Raw genomic sequence first — 24,056 nt, 5'->3', positions numbered from 1 at the left:
CTCTCATTATTCAATCTAATTATTACTGTGCATCAACACAAAACATAATCAGTAAACCAACAAAGATTTATTAGGCGCCTACTATGTGCCAGGCACTACACTAAGTATACAAAGAAAGGCAAAAATCAGTTCCTACTCTCAAGGAACTCACGGTCTAATGACGGTGACAACACGCAAACAACTACTAACAAACAAGACAGATAGACGGACGGATATACACACACATACACACACAATTGGAGATAATAAAGAGAAGACACTAACATAAAGAGGGATAGGAAAGGCTTTTTGCAAAAGGTGGGATTTTGTCTGAGAAGCCAGGAGGCAAAAAACAAAACAAAACACATATTTATTATATTCAATAGTTTACTATGATTCCATTCTCATTAACTGACCGTTCTATTTTTTTTTTTGTTTGTGTATTTTAAACACTAGATTTCAAGTCAAAAGGCCTAGATTCAGGCCTTAGTTCCATTGCTTACTATTTAAATGCCTTACTAACTGAGGGACCTAGTCACTAAGTCTCAATTTCCTCATCTATAAAATGAGGTTAGACCAGATAGGTCCATTAGTTCCCTTGTAATTCCCTATGCAATTCTATGAATCTAAAAACCAGATATGAATTTTTTTTAAGGAATTACTCTTTTTATTTTGAGCTACTGAATAAACAATTACAGAAAGGTTCTATAATACGTTATATAATACCAGATAGGATTCGTTTATAGTACCACAAGCAGTGTACATGGTTTATCAACAGCTTTTATCAGTACTAAGAATTAATTAACATTTATTTTTGTTTTTAAGAGTTTAACAGAAATGAAATACCCTAAACATACTTTTAATTGATATGTATAGCATGGCTACACTTTTTCTATATGATGATGATTTATGTCAGAAAGCATAATGGACCTTACTCATTATCTTTGGACATACAAAATGGTATTTTATCACTAAATTCATGTACTTACATTAATTCTTCATATATTTTTGGATTTCTAAAACCAAAACCTATAATTTTATTAGCAAAGAGGCATTTTTTTAATAAAAAAAGTTTACTGGTAATTTTTCCTACACATTTTACCAATTGTGCTTTTCCTCTGGTATTTAACATATTATGAATGATAGTAATTGGCAATTACTATGTGTCAGGCACTGGGCTAAGCACTTTACAATTATTTTTTCATTTGATCCTCACACCAACACTACAAAGTAAATGCTATTTTTATCCCTGTCTTATAGGTGAGGAAACTGAGGCTAAGAGAGATTAAGTGACTTGCTCAGGGATGACACAGCCATTAAGTCTCTGAGGCAGGATTTGAATTCTAGTCTTCCTGACTCCAAACACAGCACTTTATCCAGTGTATTACCTAGCTGCCTATTATGCAATATCTAATTTTTATATATTCAAAGAATGAGATCAGATTTGCTAGTATCCATAGCTACCAATGTTTTACTTAAGACAGCATAAAAAATTTTAATAACAAATTAGAATACCTCAGGATTGTAAAATAAAGTAGGGCAATATTTTTCTTTACAAAACAGAAGCCTTCAAAATGAAAAATCTGACATACAAAACATTATATGGTTAGGCCTTGTAATGAAAAGTGATGTTCCAACCTAGGTCTAATAAGCAGTGAACTTAAGTGCTTACATTAGACAGTAGCACTTACTGATGAAGAACAGCAACATGTCAGTATGTTAATGTCATGCCCAGTAATTAGAGAATAAAAATTGAGTTGTAAGATCTATGCCTATAGACCTATAGCTCTTATAATCATGTCCTATAAATATAGGAACCCTCGGGCATAAAAGAAATAATTAATATCAAGCTATAGTGAGTGGAGGTATGGCATAACAAAGAGCCTAGGTATCAATCACAATGGCATGCCTCTTTCCTGGAAGAGTGTCAAAGTTCCAAAAACTAGGTAAAACCAATACTTAATGTCATGCAGAAATCCAATTACCACCTTAAACCCTGCCATCACTGGAAATTTTTTTTGTTTATACATCTCACTTTACAACAGATAAAAGGAAAACAAGATCAGTTTTACAGAAAGTCTACTGCTGACTTTCCTAAATCTATCCTAAATATATCACCACTAGTAACAGTATCCTATTCCAGAAGGCTGGGGTTCTTAACCTTTTTTTATCACAGACCCCTTTGGGAAAACTTATAAACCTCTTCTCAGTTTTTAAATGCATAAAATAATACACATAGAATTACAAAGGAAAACAATTATATTAAATTACAGTTACAAAACTTTTTTTTAAATAAGTTCATGGACTCTAAGTTAAAATACCTGCCATTGAAAGAGGCATTTTGTAACCTGTAATAAAATCATCCTATGCTTTTAAAAAAAATGTATATACTAGAAAATATTTTTAAGCTGTTCAACCAAATCCTAATTAGTTACCTAGCTGTTCAACCAAATCATAATTAGTTACCTGTTAAAGAAGTCAGACCCATACAAGCAGATGCTAGGGCCACTCCTAAGACTGCTGCAGCATCCTCCAATAATACCACATTTGTACTGGGATCACGACTTTCTATTACTTATTTGAAAATGAGAAAAACAAGAGTGAAACCTTCAAAAATCTTAACTGGGCAGAGCATTTAAATACACGTTCTAAAATTGAGGTACAAATAGGATAACATTTATAAAGATATACAGAATTCTCCATATTGGACAATAAGATTTTTTAAATTTAAATGTAAATACTGGCTTATAGAATTATAATTCTACAAGAATTTATTAAATACCTACTATGTACAAGGCACTATGGAGGGCCATAGAGATACAAAACAACAAAACAAACAAAAAAGATTTATATAAAAATTTATAAGGTTTAATTTAAACAATAGTCTACTTACAGATGGTACTAGACTACATTCTTATGCACACCTATATAAGGAATATATGACCACTAATAAGCTTATTTTTAGTTAATAGAAGGATAAAGAAGCAATTGATCTAGTTTGTAAGAAACGTACCATACTTATAAAATGACATTCCTTTAGCTTGAGCACTCCGGCGAAGTTCATTTACAGCAACGAGGAGAGTTGCTGAAAAGAAAAGCATTCATGTAAAATGTGCCTGTACTTGCACTCTACAAATAAGAACAGAGCAGTTTACTATGCAGTGAGATTCAATTTCACACAAAGACCAGAGAAGGAACATAAGAATATGACTAGCACATAAATTGAATGAACATAGAATTTTGCATGGCAAAGAACGCTGTCACGTAGCTGAAGCTTTCAAATAGAATTTAAAATCATACTACAAAATTGTTCCCTAATTAACAATTGTGCTAGCACCTCAATCTAATCAGTCCTTTATACTTTCATATTCAATCTCTACTATATTACTTAGCATGTATTGATATGTATGGGGCCTTGGGCAGGCTATAAATGCTATTATTGTTATTACTATTATTATTGTAACTTAATGAAGAGCAGATACTCACATCTCTTACGTACTGTAGAGGCCCTATATTCACAGGACAGCTAACTAACGGAGTACCATGCAAAGTAGAAACTCAATAAATAGTTAACTAAAGGCCAACTAAGTTTGGAAAAACTATTCTCAGGACTTTAAGGAGCTAAAAACTTCCTAAAGTATAATTAATTTGTAGGGATAACAATGTATTTTGTGAGAGTGCATACCTCCTTCAGACACCAATGATCCTGCTAAAATACAGTAAGCCTAGAAAATAAAAAATTTTAAAGAAAAGAATGAATATTTCAGTGAACAACCATAAGTCTATTTATCAGTTTGTAAAAGCTAAAAATAGAACACAGATTTTAATTCCAACAGACTATTCAGGTCTTTATATAAAACTAATGAACTATCATGAAATATATAATGCTTGCATAAGGGAAAATGCCCTTCAAACAAGAGTTTTAGAAACTAATTACATGTTTGATTTTTATTTCAAAGTTTTTCAAGAGGATGACTTTAAAATTTTGGCCTTGTCAAATTAAATTTATTCAGAAACCTTGACATAATAAAGGTATATAAAAAATACCACTTAACTATTCAAAAACTGTTCTATAGATTCTGAAGACCTAGACAAAAATCCCAGCTGTGCCATTTACTACTTGTCACTTTCTCTCTCCAGGTTTCCTTTTCTCATATGTAGATGAGGGGGTTGGAAAAGCTGGTCTTTAAAGTGACTTTCAGATCTACCAGGGATCCTATATGCCTCAAGTACCTGACTAGCTAAAAACATGATCATGGGCAGCTAGGTAATTTTCTGATGGAAGAGGCAGAGTAGACAATCTTGATATCTAGTGGTATTCTAAGTGGGTATTTTAAAGGGGTAAGGGCTTTTTAAAAATTTAGGGGTCCCTAAGTAAAAGATGAGGAAGATCGAAGGAGACTTTGAAGAGGATTTCTACTCTACTCTTCTAACTCAAAGATCCTGTGAGCTGGTTCCAGAAGCCAGTCGATAAGCAGGAATATTACATTATTCTCTTGCCCTCTCCATACCATTCATAGTCCCAGAGCCAGTCAGGAAGAAGAAGGAAGACAGAAAGGCTCTTCTGTATTTCTTATCATTTTACCACGATTAATGGAATCCGGAAATGAGAAATGGGAAAATGTGAAAGAGATAAAGAATGGAAGAGTGTGCTGTTGTTTTTTTAAAGGTGAGTTGCAGATAGAAATAAATTATCGTAAGGCTCAAAAATCCTGCTACCAGAGTTTGCTTCTAACCTACAGGTACGTAAAGATCACAAAAATGTAAAACCATCTACCCAACAAAGGGAGGACAGGGAATTTCAAATTTCACCAAAGGACTTCAAGATATTACACTCCACAAAAAAAGATTAGTGTCTTGGTGTGTATTTTCTGAATTTTAATTATTATTTAAAGCAAAGTCAAATCCAATTAGGTCACAGAAATGTTGACGGCCAATTTATCTGCCAGAAAACAACAGTCTCTAAGAACTCTACCTTGCATTCTATTTATGAGTTAACCAATTACTCAATGTTTGATTTTGAACTCGTCATTGAAGCTCTTTGATTTCATATACCACAGATCACACTAATAATGAAAATGAGACAAATACCAAAAGAACAAGGTATCTATAAATTAGTCTAAATTTCTCAAAATCAAGACAATATATGTAAATTACATTATCTTTTCTGAGAAGAAACTAGTTACAAATGACATGAGGAAAAGTCTAGCAGGGCGGCTAGGTTGTGCAGTGAGGCAGGAGGCAGGAGGACCTGAGTTCAAATCCAACCTCAGACACTTGACACACTTACTAGCTGTGTAACTTTGAGCAAGTCACTTAACCCCAATTGCCCTCCAAAAAAATAGCAAAAAAAGAAAAGTCTAATATCACAAGCTCACATTAATCAAAAAGTATTCATTAAGTACCTACCATTATGTGCCAGATACTATGTTAAGCACGCACTGGGGAAACAAATAGAAAGAACAAACACCCTCCCCCCAACCCTCACAGACCTTACATTTTAATGGACTGGACAAGTACACGCACCCTGTGGCCTCCTGAGTTTTACCATGCACTCTGCCTCTGACCCTTACTCCCTCTGAAAGCAGGACGATTTTCTTTTTCTATTTATATTCCCAATGCTTGGCACTTTGTTTGGAATACAGTAAGTATTCAGTAAATGTTTTTTCATTCATTCATCAGAACATGTCCTTTGAAATATATAACTACATTTTAAAAATTCTAATATCATGTAACCAGTCTATAAGGTATATGTTAGCCTTATTCAATAACTGCAGTATTAAAAGAAAGTTCTGATGTACTTTTACAGTTTTTTAAACGAAACGCTATTTCATATGACTAAAGCCAAAAAAGATCATGTTACCCAGAGAAGAGATTCTATAGGCTCAGGATGAAGTAATCCCATGACTCCATGGTACCAAGAAAGTCCTGCACCCATCATAAAAATACCAACGCCACTAATTAATGAGAAAATGTAGCGCATATTTAAGAAACCATACCTAAAATGACAGAAAAAAAAAAAATTGTTAGTATAGAAGAAAAAACTTCACATATTTTTTTTAAACATCTCAATGAAAATGGAAAACAAGCCAAAAAAATCCAATAACACCTTGGTGCACTGTCATAGTTTGACAATTTATTAAAGTGCTAAAATCATAACTAATCAAAAAAATAACACTGGAACTAGAAGTGACTGCAAGTTCCTTGAAAATACACAAAATAAAGTGAACGCTGTTTAACTTAGATATTTTTCTAATTCCTTTTCCATACAACCTATTTTGATTTAATCATACTACTTTAATATTATGTACCACAGTGGCTGATGAAATTAATTTAATCTTTTTTTAAAAAGCATTCAGATGTTTAATGAGCAGGATAGCATTTAAGTTTCTTTGCAATATAGTTTCTAATTGAATTCTTTAGTCTTTATGAGGAGCCAGTTCAGGATTTATATTATCTTTAATTTGATCCTGTATACTTGTTGACTCTTAACAGTTCAACACATTGGAAGCACTATTACTATGTTTATAAGCTTCAATGTAGGTTTTCCAGTTCCTTTTACATTTAATTTTTTCATCCAATTTTTTTTAGCATCTTTGGACAATGTATGCATGAACATCTAGAAAAAAGGGGAGGAAGACTGTGACAGATAAGAAATTTATTACTTACAAAGTATTTTTTCTGAAAAACTTACTTCTAATACCCAAGTCTTAAGAAGATCTTGACTGATAAATGAAAACTTAAAGAACGTTAAATGAAAACTTCTCTCTGAATTATTATTGAGAGGAAACTTTTATCCCAGCATTAAACTGCTTCATGCAGAGTTATGAAGGCTCTAGACTGGGGGTAGGGAACCTGTGCCCTCAAGGCCACCACATGTGTGTGGCCATTAGGTCCTCAAGTGCAGCCCTCTGAATGAATCAAATCCCCTTATTAAAAGGATTTGTTTTGTAAAACTTGAACTCAGTCAAAAGGCCACACCCTAGGAACCAGAGGGCCACATGTGGCCTCAAGGCTGCAGGTTCTCACCCCTGCTAGACACAAAAAATCTGATACCTGGAAAGGACCTTAGAGGCCAACTAAGCCAACACATACCCAAAAAAGCAATCTTTCAACAGTATCCTGACAAAAGCTCATACAGACTTTGCTTAACAGTTTCCAGTAAGGGGATGCCTACCCTCTCTCCTGTCTCTAACGGTAATTTTTCGATACATCAAAATCTAATTCTGCTCCTTCCATACATTGTTCTTGGCTCTTGGTTCTTCAAAAGCTAAACAGATGAAATATAATCTCTACGCAATAACCTTCAAATACTTGCTGATTTCTTCCTATGCCCCCTTCCCCCTCCAAAAAAACAAACCCCTTCTTGTTTCCATACTAAATAACTGATGAAATGTTGTGACATCAATCTATCAATTACTTAACTGACTTAATTTATATTTAATTTTTTTTAATTTAGCATGCTAAATTAATTAAAATTACATATAAAAATACACTCTGCTCCTTCTCAATCTACAACATGATATATGGCACATATGGAGAGTACTATCAGGACATCTCGAGTATTAATGTGTATGGAAATTTGCAATTCTTAGTCATTAGCTGGCCAGAACCCAGGAAAAGAGCAGTGCTCTGCCTTTAACTACAAAAAGATGTCGAAACTATAATGTGTTTTTGGAATGTTAAAAATTGTGCATCCACATCATTTAAAATTTCTATATTACCGTACAAGTGGAATTAAAACATAACTAGTGTATTGAATTATTAATGGTTAAGTGGCAGAATCAAAACACAAGCTTAAGGGCTCTGAAAAGAGAAAAACTTTTAATCCATACAATGCCCATTACATATCACAGAAGCAAAATAAATGGTGTGGGGGAAATTTAACAGCAGCATTTTATCATGCTGGTAGTTTTATAAGCTCTTAGTTCCGATAGTCTATTACCCCAAAATCTAAATCTGTGATTATAAACATGAGGTTTGTTGTGAAACATTGGTTTTACTGATTTTCAAATATGAAGATGACAAGAACAAGGAGAGTAAAAAAGTTCAAATTCCTATTTCAAAAATGATCCTTGCCTTTACTGATCTGATACAACAAAAATAATCAACCTAATGCATGTTAAGTCATTTTTTAGTCCTATCCAACTCTTCAAGACTCCATTTGAGGTTTTCTTGGTAAAGAGTGGTTTGCCACTTCCTTCTCTGTCTCATTTTTACAGATGAGGAAACCGAGGTAAGCAGGTTACTTGCCCTGGGTCACACTGTTAGTAAATTTCTGAGACTGGAATTGAACTCAGAAAGATGAGTTTTCCTGACTCCAGGTCCAGCTCTCTATCCACTGCATCACCTAGGCGTCTAAAGTTACTACATTATTTTGAGAAACAAGAGCTGAAAAAATTACCTGAGGTATATGAGTCTGAATAAGGGCATATTAACCACAGAAATTATTTGAAATACAGTCACTCATCTCAAATGAATAATTATCCCAAAAGGAAAATAAAAATAAAGACAATGTACTTACGGATGAGTAGAGTTTGGTGTCCGTATGGACTGAGAGATGCCTAATGCTAATAAAGCCTATAAAGCAAAGAAGAAAAACGTTACCATGAGTCTACACTATTTCAAAAAAATTTTTTGCCTCATTTACACAGGAAAAAACATTAGGAAACAGCAATAACTACTATCCTTAAATATGTCTTGGTATCAGAGAAACACTTAAGTAAACCTTAAAAACTTAAGTTTCTCCTTTTAAATGCCCAAACTTAAAAATTTTAAACTATTTTAGATGGGTTTTTAAAAGTCCTTGGATTCTTAGAAATATTCTAACTGTAGCTGAACCTTTTATCTTTGAATCCCCAATGCCTAGGCACAGTATCTGGTATGGAGTAGGGTATTAACAAAGGCTTGTTGAATGACTGATTCTTCCTGATTTAGGGCAGTGGTATCAAATTCAAATAGAAAATGGGGACCACCAAACCGTACACAAGGATCCCTACAGGTGTACTGTAACTTCAAAAATTCCACATTAACATTATCTATGTTCTATTGTATTTATATTTGTTAAATATTTCCAAATAACATTTTAGTCTGGCAACAATTCCATGTTGACACCTGAAATTTACAGCATCCTTAGGAAGCCACTCTATAATATACATAATACACTGTTCTGTAGCACACAATGCCCTGTGGGTGCTGGACAATTTGACATAACTCATTACATATATCCTTTTTCTGTTTTTTATACTTTCTCCATCTCCTTCCTTTTTGACACAAGTGCCTTCCTGAACTTCATTCTTCTAATCCACCACGTGCTTTGAAACCAGAGAACTAGCTATCAAATAACGTAAAATAGGCTTATGAGAAATTATCTTATGAAGGCAGGAATTTCATTTCATTGTCTTTTGGCATCTTTAGTTTTACCTGCTCAAAGGCCATCTATTCTCAGATTCTCTTGGCTGAAATCTAAGACAGGTGAAGTGATACTGTGCTAAACGTTGTTTGGCATATTAGGCATTTGTGTGCTTTGTAATTTTTCACTATTTTAAATAAACTGTAAATATATTTCCACAAAATCAAAATTTTTTCCTTTCACTATTTTCTTAGGAATATTTTTAAGAACTCAATAATTTCAAGGGATTACTCTTGACATACGGCTACTGCTGCACACGACAAAAAGGTAGGACCGCTGTTCACTGCCATCGATGAGCGCGATACACCCATCTCTTGAGAGAGCCACCAACAATTAGTTCTAACATTTTTTATCTTTCTTAATGAATGTGAAAGGATATCTTGTATATTTTGGGTTAACCCTCTTAACCCTTTATAAATTCCTTTAGCCTACATGTATTTGGGCTGGCACATCATACAACTGATCATATGTAACTCTGAACTTTTCTACACTCCTTTCAGGGACCCACAAGTCATAGAGCTGTTCCCATAGTCAGACCATAAGGGCAGGCAGGAGCTGTGATTTCTATTTTCTTTAGATTTTCCATCGTTACCTGATAAAGCAAGGACTCAGGGATTCAACAAAGAGCTAAGGAATGTTATTATTATTAATCCATGCCTTTTTAAGTTAACACAGAATGCCAAACTGTACAAATTAATAGAATCTTTAAACAGCAAATTAAAGCCAATAAAACCAAAAGCTTATACTTTGAAACAGATTTCATGTAAAAGCTTATGATTTCATGAAGATGTGATTTTAAATGGGTCCAAAACCTAATAGAAAGGTGAATAAAAAATCTAACTAATATTATATTCCTTTATAGCTGACTTCTCATTTCTCTCCAAAAAACCTCCTCTGGCCATTCCAAGCCACATACCATTCATCCACCATTTAATTATATGCTACCTTATTGTATTAGTTCTTGTACTCATATCTTGCATTGTTTTTTAACTTCTCAAATGTCTGTCTTGTCCTTTCAACTAGGGCATAAACTCCATGAAGACGAGAAGCATAGGAGTTTAGGGTATCTCCTTCAGAGCCCATCAAAGAGACATACGTATATAGGTGCTCAACTGTGTATGATCAATGAAAAAAATGTATGAAATTTCAGAAAATAAGCAAAATTCATCTATATGGTAAGAACTTCACTTTTCTCTTCTTTGTCAATGAACTATAATTAATAATGAACTTAATTAAGCCAGCTGTGAGATTTAATTATGAACTGGGAGTGTATGTTTTTCTTTTGAAAATCATAATCTTAAAATTTTCAAAGTCAGTAAAATGTTGCTTCCTCACAAGGCTGTTATAAGGTCAACATTTTGCAAATCTCAAAGTGCTTTACAAAAATATGAATGAAAAAATTTTCAGTCATCTGATCATATGAAATTGTATACTTGTGAAGAAAAGTTGTATTTTAAGACCTAACGATAAATGGGTATTTTAGTTTGGGGGTTTGAGGTACATAAGTTTAAATGAATCCAAGTCAGAAGGGTAACTTTTAATATATATATTTTTCTTTTTCCAAGAACCATTCTTCTCTTTTTGTCCTCATTCTTACAAAAGTAGAGATAAAAATGGTCCAAATCACAAGGTCAATACTTTCCATAAGTGTGAATTAATCAATTATGTACATTTGTATTTTCTAAATTTCTAAAAGATAGTCAGGCTCTGTGTCAACATCTGAAGTGGCAGAGAGACTGTCAAGGCACAAAGCGGCCCTTTTCGTACTGCGGGAGAGCTCCCCTGGGGCTTCTCTTAAATTACTTCAGAATGCTCCGTACCATGGCAGAACTATAAAACCAACTTCAGCAACTCTAATTCACTCTCTTCCCTTCTGTCACTAGGTCCAGGTTTATGTACTTTTCAAACTATTCCACCATCCAACTCAAGAAAAACACCTCATCTGCAAACCTTTCAGCATTCAACATAAAACCTAGGAAAAGTCTGTTTTATTAACAAAGTCTCAAATCTCTCACCTGGTTGCAAGTATCAGATAATGAATGTATAGCTTCTGAGAACATACTTGCAGAACCCGTGTAAATCCAAGCAAGTAATTTAAAGAAAAAATTCAAGCCATTTCTAGGACAGAAAAGAAAATTCTAGTTGTAATGGCATTGGTAAAATTTTCATCAAAAGATGTAAAGAATCCAAATATAACTCTATGCTAATGTTTCATACAGAGTAAATGAAGTAAGAATTCTAGCCTCCAAGAATTTACCACTTTTTAAAAATATGATTTCCATATCATTTAAACACACAAATTAAGGATGTTTATAATATGAAGGCACAGGACTAAGTACATTTTGTATATTATAGAGTTGTATGCTTAGACAAGATATGTCTAAATGAAAAGTGCTGTGAGGTACAGGTAAGTGGGTCTGAATGAATACGGGATTTCATCTGGGAAAAAGTGAAGTGTTCCGGAGTCTACAGAAGGTCACAATGAAGATACACCTTAAGCAAAGGAATCGTGTGAACTGGAAGAAGACAGAACTAGGAGTGCTGCAGACAACAAAAGCTGAAGTTTTTGGTTAACAGGTGGAAGTCAGGTCTGAAGCAAATCAAGGAAAGTTCTTAGGCCATGGCCTTAGAGTAGCATCTTGATAGATCAAGAAGAAGCCAAATGCTTTGATGGGTCTAAGAATGAAGTCTTGTTATTTGGAAGTAACTAATGACCTGTTGGGGCAGCTAGATGGTACAGAGGATAGTGCCAAGCCTGGAGTCAAGACTCTTCTTCCTAAGTTCAAATTTGGCCTGAGACACTTACTAGCTGTGTGATCCTGGGCAAGTCACTTAACCCTGTTTGCTTTAGTTTCTTCATCTGTAAAACGAGCTGGAGAAGCAAATAGCAAACCACTTCAATACCTCTGCCAAGAAAACCCCAAATGGGGTCACAGTCAGACATGACTAAAAAATGACTGAAATGAAACCAATGTCCTATACAGCTCCCATACTAATGTCAGAGACTAGGGCTTTATCCACCTATATTCATTTCTGTAGGCGCTCCAGATATTCTAAGTGTTTCTGGGGTATCCCTGGATTTGGAGGTGGGTCAAGACAGAGCTGGGTCCCCCACCAACTTTATCCCCCATGGGGTCTCTGGTTGTTCTTTGCTCTACAAAGAGCCAGCATGATACAATGGAAAGCACACTTGATTTGGAGTCAGAGGACCAGAGTGTGAATCCCAACTTTGGCCCTTAGTGGTTGTATGACTTTGAGCCAGTCACTTACTTCTCTAAGTCTGAGTTTCCTGTTCTATAAAAAGAGGTGGTTAAATGAGGTAATCTCTGGTTTCCTTCACTCTCTTAATCCTACTGTCCCATAGCAGCCTCTTTATAAATCAATCTCCACTAAGGTTATCCATGTGGGCCTCCCTGACCTAGGCTCCTAGGAGATTCAATGGAGAGAGTATGGGACTTGAAGTCAAGAAGGCTTCAAATCTGTGTGACCCTGAACAATTCACTTAACTTTTGCCTACCTCAGTTTTCCTCATCTCCAAAATAGGGATAATAGTCCTATTTCACAAGGTAGTTGGTGAGGATCAAATGAAATGACATATGTACTTTAAAATCCTTAAAGAACAATATAAATGCTAAATATTATTGCTATTATAATCATCAATATTATTACAGACTGGGCTTCAGGCATAGGGTTTTCTGAATTATTCCTTATAAGAAGCTACCACCTCTTATTATCTGGGCAAAGGTTCCATGGAGAAAGTAAATCCTCAGAACCATTTGAAGACACATTTGTGGGAAGGATAAGATCCTAGTGACTCTGAGGTACAGCGAGGATAACCAAATTAGGAGAATTTTAGTTAATTTGCCAGGGGAAAAAAAAAGGAGAAGAATGGAAGGGGATTATGGTGGAAGACACAACAAAGATGAGAGGATCTCAAGTTTGCTTTGAGAAAGAAATTACAGCAAAACTTTATTATATGATAAGGTCCTTCAAAAAGTTCTATTCTGATGCATCAAAATCACAGCAGGAAGATTAACAAAGGTTTCAAAAGCTAAGTCAAGTAGAGCACTATCTCGAAAATGTCTCTCCTGCTTTGAATAGGGTCCTTGTAACAAAATAAGCATGCTTTCTGAGGACAAGCCTAGTACACAGAGATTATCACCAGTAAGTGATCACTTTGGCCACAGCAACTCACAAAACAAAAGAAAATACACATCACCCCCAATCCTGAGCAGTCTCCTCTACTTCTGCAGTGACTACAGAAAAGTGGCAGAAACGGAAACACAAGTTGCTAAGCAAGAAGCATGCAGTAAATTCTTAGACTGTCTATTAACTGTAACTTAGCAGATGGTATATTTCTAAATGTGAGATCTTTTATGAACAGGCAGTTTTCAGATAAAGAAATTAAAGCTATCTATAGCATATGAAAAAATGCTGTAAATCACTACGGATTAGAGAAATGTAAATTAAAGCAACTCTGAGGTACAACATCACACCTATCAGACTGGCTAAAACAACAAACTAAGAAAATGATAAATGTTGGAGAAGATGGAGGAAAATTGGGACAATAATGCATTACTGATGGAGTTGTGAACTGACCCAACCATTCTGGAGAACAATCTGGAACTATGCCCAAAGGACTATAAAACTGTGTATACCTTCTGATCCAGTAATATCACTTCTAGGGCTATATCCTAAAGAGATTATAAAAAAGGGGGAAGGATCCACATGCACAAAAATATTTAAAGCAGCTCTTTCTGTGGCAAAGAATTGGAAATCAAGTGGATGCCCATCAACTGGGGAATGACTGAACAAGTTGTGGCATATGAAGGTGATGGAATACTATTTTGCTATGAGAAATGATAAGCAGGCAGACTTCAGAAAAACCTGGAAAAACTTGCATGAACTGATGTTGAGTAAAGTGAGCAGAACCAGGAGAACACTGCACACAGTAACAGCAACACTGTGTGATGACCAACTTTGTTAGACTTAGCTCTTTTAACAATGATCTAAGACAATTCTAAAAGACTCATGATGGAAAATGCTATCCACCTTCAGAGCAAGAATTATGGAGTCTAAATGCAGTTTGAAGCATGGTAATTAATAAATGAATGAATGACTAAAAACAAAAATGAAAACATTTAAATTAAGAAAAAAAAATTTTAAGTGAGATCTTTGTCCAATGAGATAGGCCTACTAGTGGCAGAAATGGATCTGATAATCCATGGTATTCTCCCTATAAACAAAACCAGAATTAAGATTCACAGCTAACTGGTTCACTGATTTTCCCAAAAGAGGCAAAATAAAAGAGGTGGTGAAAGTAACTTTAACATGTGTCTAAAGGCAACAAGGAACTTCAATTCATGACATGTTTGGTCATCTCCTACGTCCCAGTGCCTGTTATAAATATTTGCAGATATAAGACAATTCCAAAGGACTTATGATGAAAAAATGCTATCCATCTCCAGAGAAAGAAAACTGAGTCTGAATGCAGAATGAAGTTTATTATTTATTTTTAACTTTATTTTTCTTGGTTGATTTTTTTTTGGTCTGTGTTTTCTTTTACAACATAACTAATATGGAAATGTTTTGCATGATTGCACATATAAAACCTATATCAAACTGCTTGCCTTCTCAATGAGGGGGGAGGGGAAAGAGGGAGAGAGTGAATTTGGAATTCAAAGAAAAATTTGATGTTAAAAACTGTATTTACATGTAATTGGGGAAAAATAAAATATTAAAATATAAAAAAAAAGAATGGATTACACTGGCTCCAGAAAAAGTAACAATCTAAATGTGAGGAAATATATAACAATCTAAATACGGAAATAGGTCTGTAGCTTGCTTCCAATAACTTATTAGCAACAAGTGATATAAAAGAGATTGAAATTATGTGTGACAATAAAAGAATGGACTGCTTAATGACATAGCAGATAACTTCACTGGAACCCCCAATATACTAAAGGAACAAAAGTAAATCTTTAATACTTTGGATTCCTCCTTTGTGGAATATGCATGGAATAATATGAGTAAGAATCATACAGGCTGAGATATTGTGGAAGTATGATCTACCTCAGGGGAGTGCATATGCACACCAATAAAATCACAAAAATAAAGTCAAAGTATTCTTCCCATGTATGAGCAAAATAAATATTTGTGAAAATACTACCATGAAAATAATTAAGGCCTATAAACCAATATCTGTGGTAGAAGATAAAACAGTAGAGAAAGTCTATCAAGAACTACAAAGTAAATCAACATTTACTTTGCTACTCAGTGACTTTATTTTTATTTTTTTTGCTTTTTGGAGAGCAACTGGGGTTAAGTGACTTGCCCAAAGTCACACGGCTAGTAAGTGTGTCAAGTGTCGGAGGCTGGATTTGAACTCAGGTCCTGACTCCAGGGTCGGTGCTCTATTCACTGTGCCACTTAGCCACCCCAATACTCAGTGACTTTAACACAAAGGTGGTAAGAGGCAAAGACAAGAATATTTTGAAAAATACATATTAAGAATAAAGAACGAGTTAAAGCAGAAAGTTGTATATTGTGAATTCTTTCTTACAAAAAAACCAGTCAGACGGTGCTAGACACAATAAGCACCAAGTCACATTTTAAAAACTAAAATTGACATTTTAATAAAGAAGAAATAACATATTACTGAAGTTCATGAGTCATTCCAAAATCAATTGTCTATATACTGTCAGATCACCAATTTGTGCAAAGATCAAAAGTGGTAACAAAATAGGATAATAGAAATGAGAACAATTTTTAAATTAAGCAATTTAAACAACTCCAACCTGACTTAATGACACCAACTTGCTTCACATAATTTAATCAGTGCAAAACAATTGCTATCATTAGAAGACAACAGCCCCAAAACCAACCTTGGCAACAAACACTTGAATTACTTGTCAAGTGGATAAACATGGAAGCCAAAAGTAATAGTGGCTTCAAATATAAGCTCATTTTTAAAATCTTACAGAGCAGGATGGTGGAAGATTATGAGATATACTGTTACATAAAACAAAGAGAATTAGGGGAGGTTAAACCTAGTTTAAAAGCTTATCAAGAGAACCTACTAAGCAGTTATCCTGAGGACATCTAGGGCTAAAAGTGGAACAGATAACAAACAGAAAAACGATAATATCTATAAAGATTTTTTTATAATGAGCTGTTTTACCATCAAGGCCAATGAAGCTACCACACCTGGGCTTCACTGCACAGTGCCTGTATGCTTAAAGAAGCGATAGAAATGGCATTAGAGAGAACAAAAGAAGAAAAAGTGGTTGGACTAGATTCTTTTTATTTATTAGAGTGACAAATCCTTTTATTAAGGGGATTAATTCTGTGAAGTCTAGATACAGTCAAAGGGCCATATTTGAGGACCTAGGGGGCCACATGTGGCCTTCAAGGCCACAGGTTCCCTACCCCTGGATTAGACCAAGTGTGCATAGATGAAATTGTGTAGGAAGAGACAAATGTAAGGTCACTGAAGGATGGAATCAAAAGATAGCTGAAGAAAGGCAAGATAACAAGGACATTAAAAAATAAATAAAAGCTCAGATCTACCAAAAAAAACTGAGAGAAAACCTATATGCCTACTTTCCCATCTGTATAAAATCTTTGTGAGAATAATCTATACACACATTAAGTATATCTCTGAGTTGAGTACTAGTAGGGAACTGATGAACTTTTGCAAGTGATATTACAAATTAAACCGTATCTTTCCCAATATAAAACTAACTAAAAGATATAAAGAATACAGGATCCATTGTTCTTACTGTTTGCCAACCATTTTTATTGTGTTTATTATGTATGTTTTCCCTCTAAAAGTACTTCTTTTAGTGGAGCAAATGATGCTTTAAAAGTTGTCCTCCAAAAATGTATCCTGATGTATATAGCGAAATTGTATAGGATTCTTCAAAAGATATAAAAGCTATAATCTTTTGACAACTCTTTAATTATTAATACTGGGCAAAGCACAAAAAAGGGAGATATATGCTTGCCAAATGTGCACTACCATCAGGGCACTGATTCAACAGAGAGTGTACGTTAAAAAGGAATGAGGAGGTCCTCTAGATGCACCTGTTTGCAAATGACATTGTGCTGATTCTACCAGGCCCAGGAGTACCAGAGTCCCCTAGATAAGATACAAACCATTAAAAGAGTAGCTTTAACTATTCACATAAGAAAAACTTAGTGGATAAAAAAATGCCTATTGTGTAAATTATGGCAAATTTTAGCAAATTATGCAGTGGGAGATTTGACCTCCTTACACCACTCTCCTCCCATGTCATGAGAAGGTACAAGGTACCTGAGGATTAGGGCAGCTAGGTGGCACAGTAGATAAAGGATCAGATTAGATGGACAATTATAGAGCACATCAATCAGCATCTGTATCATTATATCATCCATCAGTGTGTGTGTATACATACATACACACATACACACATATTTAAACACTGAGAATGGAAAACTGAGTTCATAGTTAGACAGGGGAATGCAGGCCAGAATGCCTCTGGGAAACAGCAAAACTTCTTTAATGATCACAATCTGCTCCCTTAAACAGACCCATGTTTTTAATAGGAATATCCTACCACGTATGCTGTATGGTTGTTATAGCGTACTTTAGTCTCTAAAGAATTAAACATTAGAATCAGTGGAGAAGCACATGATGGGTGTGTAAGTTACATCATATTACAAATAAAAAACTGCAAAGAACCAAAGTAAAGGAAGTCATCAAAGAAATGTATAACTGAAAAAGATGAGCTAGTCATGTGATGAAAATGAGAGATAACTGAACCAATCACTCCCCTAATATCCTTATGATAACAAGTAAAATTATGGAAGGCCCCTGGCACATTGGCAGATTTCCTTTGGAAGACTTATGAAAGGACGTGGATAAGAGTAGCACAAAACAGAGAGGTACGAAGTTGCCACTGGCATCACTGGAGAGAACATCCAAATTGCTGAGAGTACAGATTCATCTGAGCATTCATTTGATGGTAGTACAGAAGGAAGACATAATACTCCTGTTCTTTAATTGATATAATTACAACCTTTCTACTTCTGAGTGAATATTAGTCAATAATAAATTGATCCCACTATCCTTTCTTCCTTGCCTGACCCCCAAAAACAAAAGTTACAGGCTAGTTTCTCCCTAACGGAGAAGGAAAAAACAAAGTTGTGCAGCAATGGGTAAGGAAATGAAATAATCTCAATTCCTTTTTTTTTCCCTCTTCCTCAATTCCAATCAAGATATCTGGTACAACTATGAAAATCTTTTATTACTTTAAACATTTAAAAAAATTAAATATGACAACATTTAATTAAACTGCCCATTGTCTGAGAATCATCCTTGAAATATGAACTCTTCTTGCCCTCATATCCTCTACTGAGGGTATTAATAATCAGTGTAAATGGGGATAACAGGAAAGGGAAGACAAAAGAAAAGGGCTGAAAATACAAGATTATTACTGTCAACCTACTTCCATGGTAAGCAGCAAAAATATTAACCATAAATACCATACATACATAGATATTCTACCCCTCGTGGTCAATTAACAATAGCTCTTATTAGCAGTACAATATATGAAAAGAGTGAAAATGAATTTCTACATCATCTTTAATAAACAGTTAAGAAAGTTTACAGTCAGGTAGCATTTCACAACAATACACACATACAGACAGAACCACATTCTCCATACTGGTATTTACAATCAGAGACTCAAATCAATTTCCTTTTAAAATAAATATGGGAAAAAATAACTACTTTTCTAATTACCAAGTGGTAAGCTACATATTCATGTCCAAGATATACAGGTTCAAAATAATACATAGTTTAGCTTTAAAGGGCTTATTTTTTCAAACTTACATACAAATAGCAACCATCACCACTTTTCCTGGTCCTTTAAGAAATACTGATGCTATTCTAGGCCGTGGCTGGAAAAGAAAGCAATTACACAAATTGTAAACATAAACAGTTACAGTTTTAAGACTCTAGAAAAGGTCTTCATTTAATTCATAATGATAAAGTCAAAATACTCTACATCTGACATATTTACTTGCATAATTTTCTTTACCTTATTTTCTCTAATATTTTCATCTTAAAATAATGGAGGTGAAACTATTTAAGCAAATAAATCTTGGTCCATAAACACCTTGAAAACCTTTATTAAACTCATACTAAAGAATATTTACTTTTCAAAAAGAATGATTCAACAAAAGCTACAGAGAACTGATAAAGTTAATAAAATCTAGATATTTTAAAACATCTTCCCTTTACTTAACAACTTTTTGAGTTCCTGAAAAATGTTGCATTCATAAGAAAAGACTCCTCTAAGAGGTTTTTCATGCATGCTTATGAAAACAACAAACTGTCAAAAATATATTTAAGATTTCCTTTACATTTACGTTTCTGATTTAGTGTTTATGTACCGCTGGCCCACCAGGTGAAAGATAATTCAATATTACAACTTCATTTAATTCCCAGATTTTTTCAAAGGCTGGAAATGCAGCAGTACTTTGCACTACTCTCCTCCCAAGTCATGAGAATATAGAAGGTACCCGAGGTTTAAGGCAGCTAGGTGGCATGGTAGATAGAACATCAGGCCTGGAGTCAGGAAGACCTGAGTTCATATCTGGCCTCAGACATTTACCAGCTGTGCGACCCTGGGCAAGTCACTTAATCCTGTTTGCCTCTGTTCCCTCATCTGTAAAAATGAGCTGGAGAAGAAAAATGCAAACTATTCCAATATCTCTGCCAAAAAAACCTCAAATGGGGTCATAGAGAGTCGGACACAGCTAGAACAACTCAACAACAACCCAAAAATTAAGAAAGGGAATACAAAATTCTAAAAAGGTCTTCAAGCACAGTCCCTACCAACTAGCCAGTGGCAAGAAGCTAACTACCTTTCATGATAGCTGCTGTGTAAACATATGCAATGATAGTAACAATGCTTCTATACCTAATAAAACAATTCTCCTATAATTTAAAAAGCATTCATTTTACAATTTGTAGTTTACTAAAGCCCTTAAATTCTTTTCTATATCCATAAGGATACTTGTGTTTTAGGCTGTTTTTCTGTATCTAGTGTCTTAAACCTGTCCATAAGGTCAAATTATCTATTGAGGATCCTATTTCTTTAGTAACTGCAATCTTAAAATGGAAGCTAGATGCCAATGTGATCGGTCTACACATTCTTCAAGAGCTGGTAGAATGGAGACAATGGAGGGGCCTCAGAAAAAGGCACACAGTCCCTCTTCCTTCTAGCAAGCTCTAGTTCATTGCCAAGGTTACTGCTGCCACCCCATCTCACTCTTAACTATCTAGGCCATGAAAGATTCCAGGGAGAGGGTTATATAGTAACGGACAGGCAACATTAACTCATCTTTATACTGCTTCAAGGACAACAAAGTTCTTTCCTCACAACAACTTTATGAAGTAGGCAGTATTAACCTGTCCATTTTACATATAAAGGAATTGAGGCTCAAAGCAACAAATCCAGTCCTACAGTCAAATGGTATCAGTGTCAAGACTCTAATTCGGTGATTTTTCCAATATATAAAATCTACTGCCTCTCAGCTCCAAGAGGTATCCACATCTCACAGAGATTCTTCATATGCCACCCCACCCAATATATGGAATGCCAAACTGACCAAAGTGATGAAATAGGGTATGAGCTCAGGATAACAGACGAAATTCCCACCATAAAAAATTATAAAAAAGGGTTCTATACAACAAAGTGACTTGTATTGTATTAATGTTTCGATATGTTTACATCACAACGAAGAACTCTTTACCTTTGTATGTCCCAGGAAGTCTTTATATTCTTGTAATACCTTTTGATTCCTAAACAACCCTATGAAAAAAATTACAGAATAATTTTTTCTCTCAAATTCTCTCACCACATGTATTTTAGCCTAGTACTTATTTTCAATTTAAGACACTCCTCCAATTGCTAATTAGTACTTCGTAACTGATTATACATTATAATGATGCATTCTTTCATTCATCTAATAAGTACTGAATACCTCATATATGTATATAGTCACAAACATATATGTACACACACATACAAACACACACAGAGTCAGGCACTGGAGGGAACATGTCTTTTGCCTCTGAAGAGCTTACAATCTAGCAGGGAGGATGGGATATCTCTACCTGAAATCCTACCCATCCCTCAAGACCCAGATGGAATGCCTTCTCCTTCATGAAATTTCCCTTGATATCCCAAACAGAAGTGATTTCTCTCAACTCAGACTTTTCATTTTGTTGGTATTGTTTGCATGATTCCCACATATCTTCTTATATGGTTATTTATATAATAGGTGTGCACATCTCACCTCCCCTATACTGTACCATAAATTTCTCAGGAGCAAAGGCTGGGCCTTATTTTTCTCTGCTTATAATAGGCACATAATAAATGTTGGCTGAATTTTCTAACAATAGTCTGTAACTAATATTACAAATCAAAATATAAATGCAATAAGAAATACAAAGGTATGAAGAAAGATACACTCATAGCATGTGTTCATACTGAACTATAATTTTAACTTTTTAACAACATAGGATTATTTCAATGTTTTAAAGACTTTAAGAACTGTAATTTTAACATCCCTTAAGAGTTCAGCAATTTCTCTGTTGTATAATTACAACGCATATTACATTGTTCTTTTGGTTTCTTTACTAGCCAAGTCTCCAACAAGAAGAGAAAATATTTAAAATATCTAGTTCACTGATTTTTCATTGTCTTCACAAACACATAAAAAAAGAGGCAATTTAAAAAGTTAATTATGAAATACAAGAGTAATCTTTTATAATGAGTATAAAACAAATCATAAATTGCACTACTCATTTTGGAGAATCAACTAAAATTGAAGATATTCACCTCTAGTTGTAAAGATTATACAGAATATTATGCATATGCAATTGGATAAGAATTAACTACAGCATACTAATTTTGTCTTAAGAGTAATACTTTCTAAATGGTTACTAAAAGATCTCTTGGTGAATAAAAAGAAAAAAGACTTTATGGAAACTATTTCCCATGATTTGGGAAAAATTTCTGCTGCAAAGTTGTTCTTGGGAATTAATTGTATTTTTAGCTCCCCTAGTGACAGTCTTCCTCCAAGAAAGTGACTGCTATATTTGTTCTACCATTACTACTATTACTAAGATAGAGCACAGATTTGTTTTGTACAAATTATCGAAACCAAACATTTTGGTTTCTTCACCTGTAAAAGGCTAAGATTATGTTTATGGGAAAATGAGTGATTCTAAAACTGAATCAATAGGTAACAATATAAACGTTCTCTACAACAAGCACGTAATGCTTTTCTACAAAAGACATATAAAACATGGCACGCATCCATAAGACACTTTAACATTAATTCAGCTTCCAAATGAATATACTTACTCTCTCTATATTCTCTCTCCGCTTCCTTACGCAGCTTTCTCTCTCTAGCAAGAGCCTCAGGGCTTCCCCAAACCTCCAAAGCCCTGAACACATAAATATACACATCAATGGCCACCAAGTTATAACATTTCTACTATACACATAATAAAATTTAAAGAACCTATTTGAAAATCTAATAATAAATTAATGTCCTTTCAGAAAAATAAAGCACACAAGGAATTTTCCTAAACTAAATATATAGTACAAAAATAAATTCAATACTGACTCCTAAAAGTTTTTTCTAAGTCATGTTGTACTATTATTTTGGGAACACTAGGATATCAAAATTCATCTGCAAAGACTAGAAAGATATTTCTATGACCAAAAAAGGTTTCTTTTGTCATGAATCTATCTTTTTTCATTTACAATTTGTCTCATTGATTTTTCTCAATGATATCTTTAATACTTCAAAAGAGCCACTGGTGTATGAGCTCTCTCCACTAACATAGATTACAATGTCTCAAAGTCTTAATAGGCAGCACTCATAAACTGCCATAACTTAAAAAATTCTGTCACCTAATGGACCAAATTCTGATAAAGAGCCCTCCAAAAAAAGTTAAGGTGACCCTTGGATGACAGTCTATAGCCAGGCAGGTCCTTGTGGCCTTTTCCAACTTAGGAGCTTGTGCTCTTGTAAAATATCCTTCAAGAACCCAGGATCACTCTTCACCACCATGAGGCACGGAGGATGTTAGCAGAGGGTCAACTGCAAGGCAGAACCCAAATTAAGCATCTGCTGATGTTTCTTTGTTTTTGAAGAGAAATATGCTCTTACTTCGCCTCGACATCTGATCTTAAGTAGACAGTAAAGGATTCAGTATCTTCATGGGGACTTCTTTGTCTGATTTTCCGCAGCTGGTCTAGATCACTGTTGAGAAGAAACAGGCCGGATTTATTCTAAGAAGGGTTGTGTAATTAACAAATATGAAAGGTATTTATTTGGAGTATAGAAAATCAATTATACTGATCAAAGATATGCATATCTTTGGAGGATAAATTTCAAAGAAGATATTTTCATCTGAAAAGCACTATAAGTAAAGAGGACTCCAACTAAAACTAATTATTTAAATATAGTTTATGGCTAGTGAAAACACAATAAAATATGAAATTCAAGCTGAGTTTAATAGTGACTTGTGTAGGCTCAAATTCTATACCAAGACTTTTATTTTGACTATAGTCGCATGCCATAATAAAAGAAATGAAAA

The 24,056-nt window shown here is 34.4% G+C and overlaps 1 protein-coding gene across 2 annotated transcripts in view; it reads right to left on the bottom strand.

Moving 5' to 3' along the window:
- SLC30A9 (solute carrier family 30 member 9) overlaps positions 1-24,056 on the bottom strand; it is a 76,949-nt gene that overhangs the window by 27,757 nt on the left and 25,136 nt on the right. For both annotated transcript variants that reach the window (XM_069105155.1, XM_069105154.1), the window contains 10 exons: positions 23,627-23,719; positions 22,813-22,895; positions 21,194-21,252; positions 19,266-19,333; positions 11,407-11,509; positions 8,504-8,559; positions 5,843-5,978; positions 3,665-3,704; positions 2,993-3,064; positions 2,446-2,553 (listed from right to left, as the gene is read on the bottom strand). In XM_069105155.1, coding sequence (XP_068961256.1) covers positions 2,446-2,553; positions 2,993-3,064; positions 3,665-3,704; positions 5,843-5,978; positions 8,504-8,559; positions 11,407-11,509; positions 19,266-19,333; positions 21,194-21,252; positions 22,813-22,895; positions 23,627-23,719 — 818 coding nt within the window. The remainder of the gene's footprint in view (positions 1-2,445; positions 2,554-2,992; positions 3,065-3,664; positions 3,705-5,842; positions 5,979-8,503; positions 8,560-11,406; positions 11,510-19,265; positions 19,334-21,193; positions 21,253-22,812; positions 22,896-23,626; positions 23,720-24,056) is intronic.

Source organism: Petaurus breviceps, unplaced genomic scaffold (assembly GCF_028583685.1).
Source record: "Petaurus breviceps papuanus isolate PSGF00001 unplaced genomic scaffold, PetGlider_PUasm1.0 76, whole genome shotgun sequence".
NCBI lineage: Eukaryota > Metazoa > Chordata > Mammalia > Diprotodontia > Petauridae > Petaurus > Petaurus breviceps.
The sequence above is the reverse complement of the archived record's forward strand: the minus strand, read 5'-3'. Positions and strand labels throughout refer to the sequence as shown.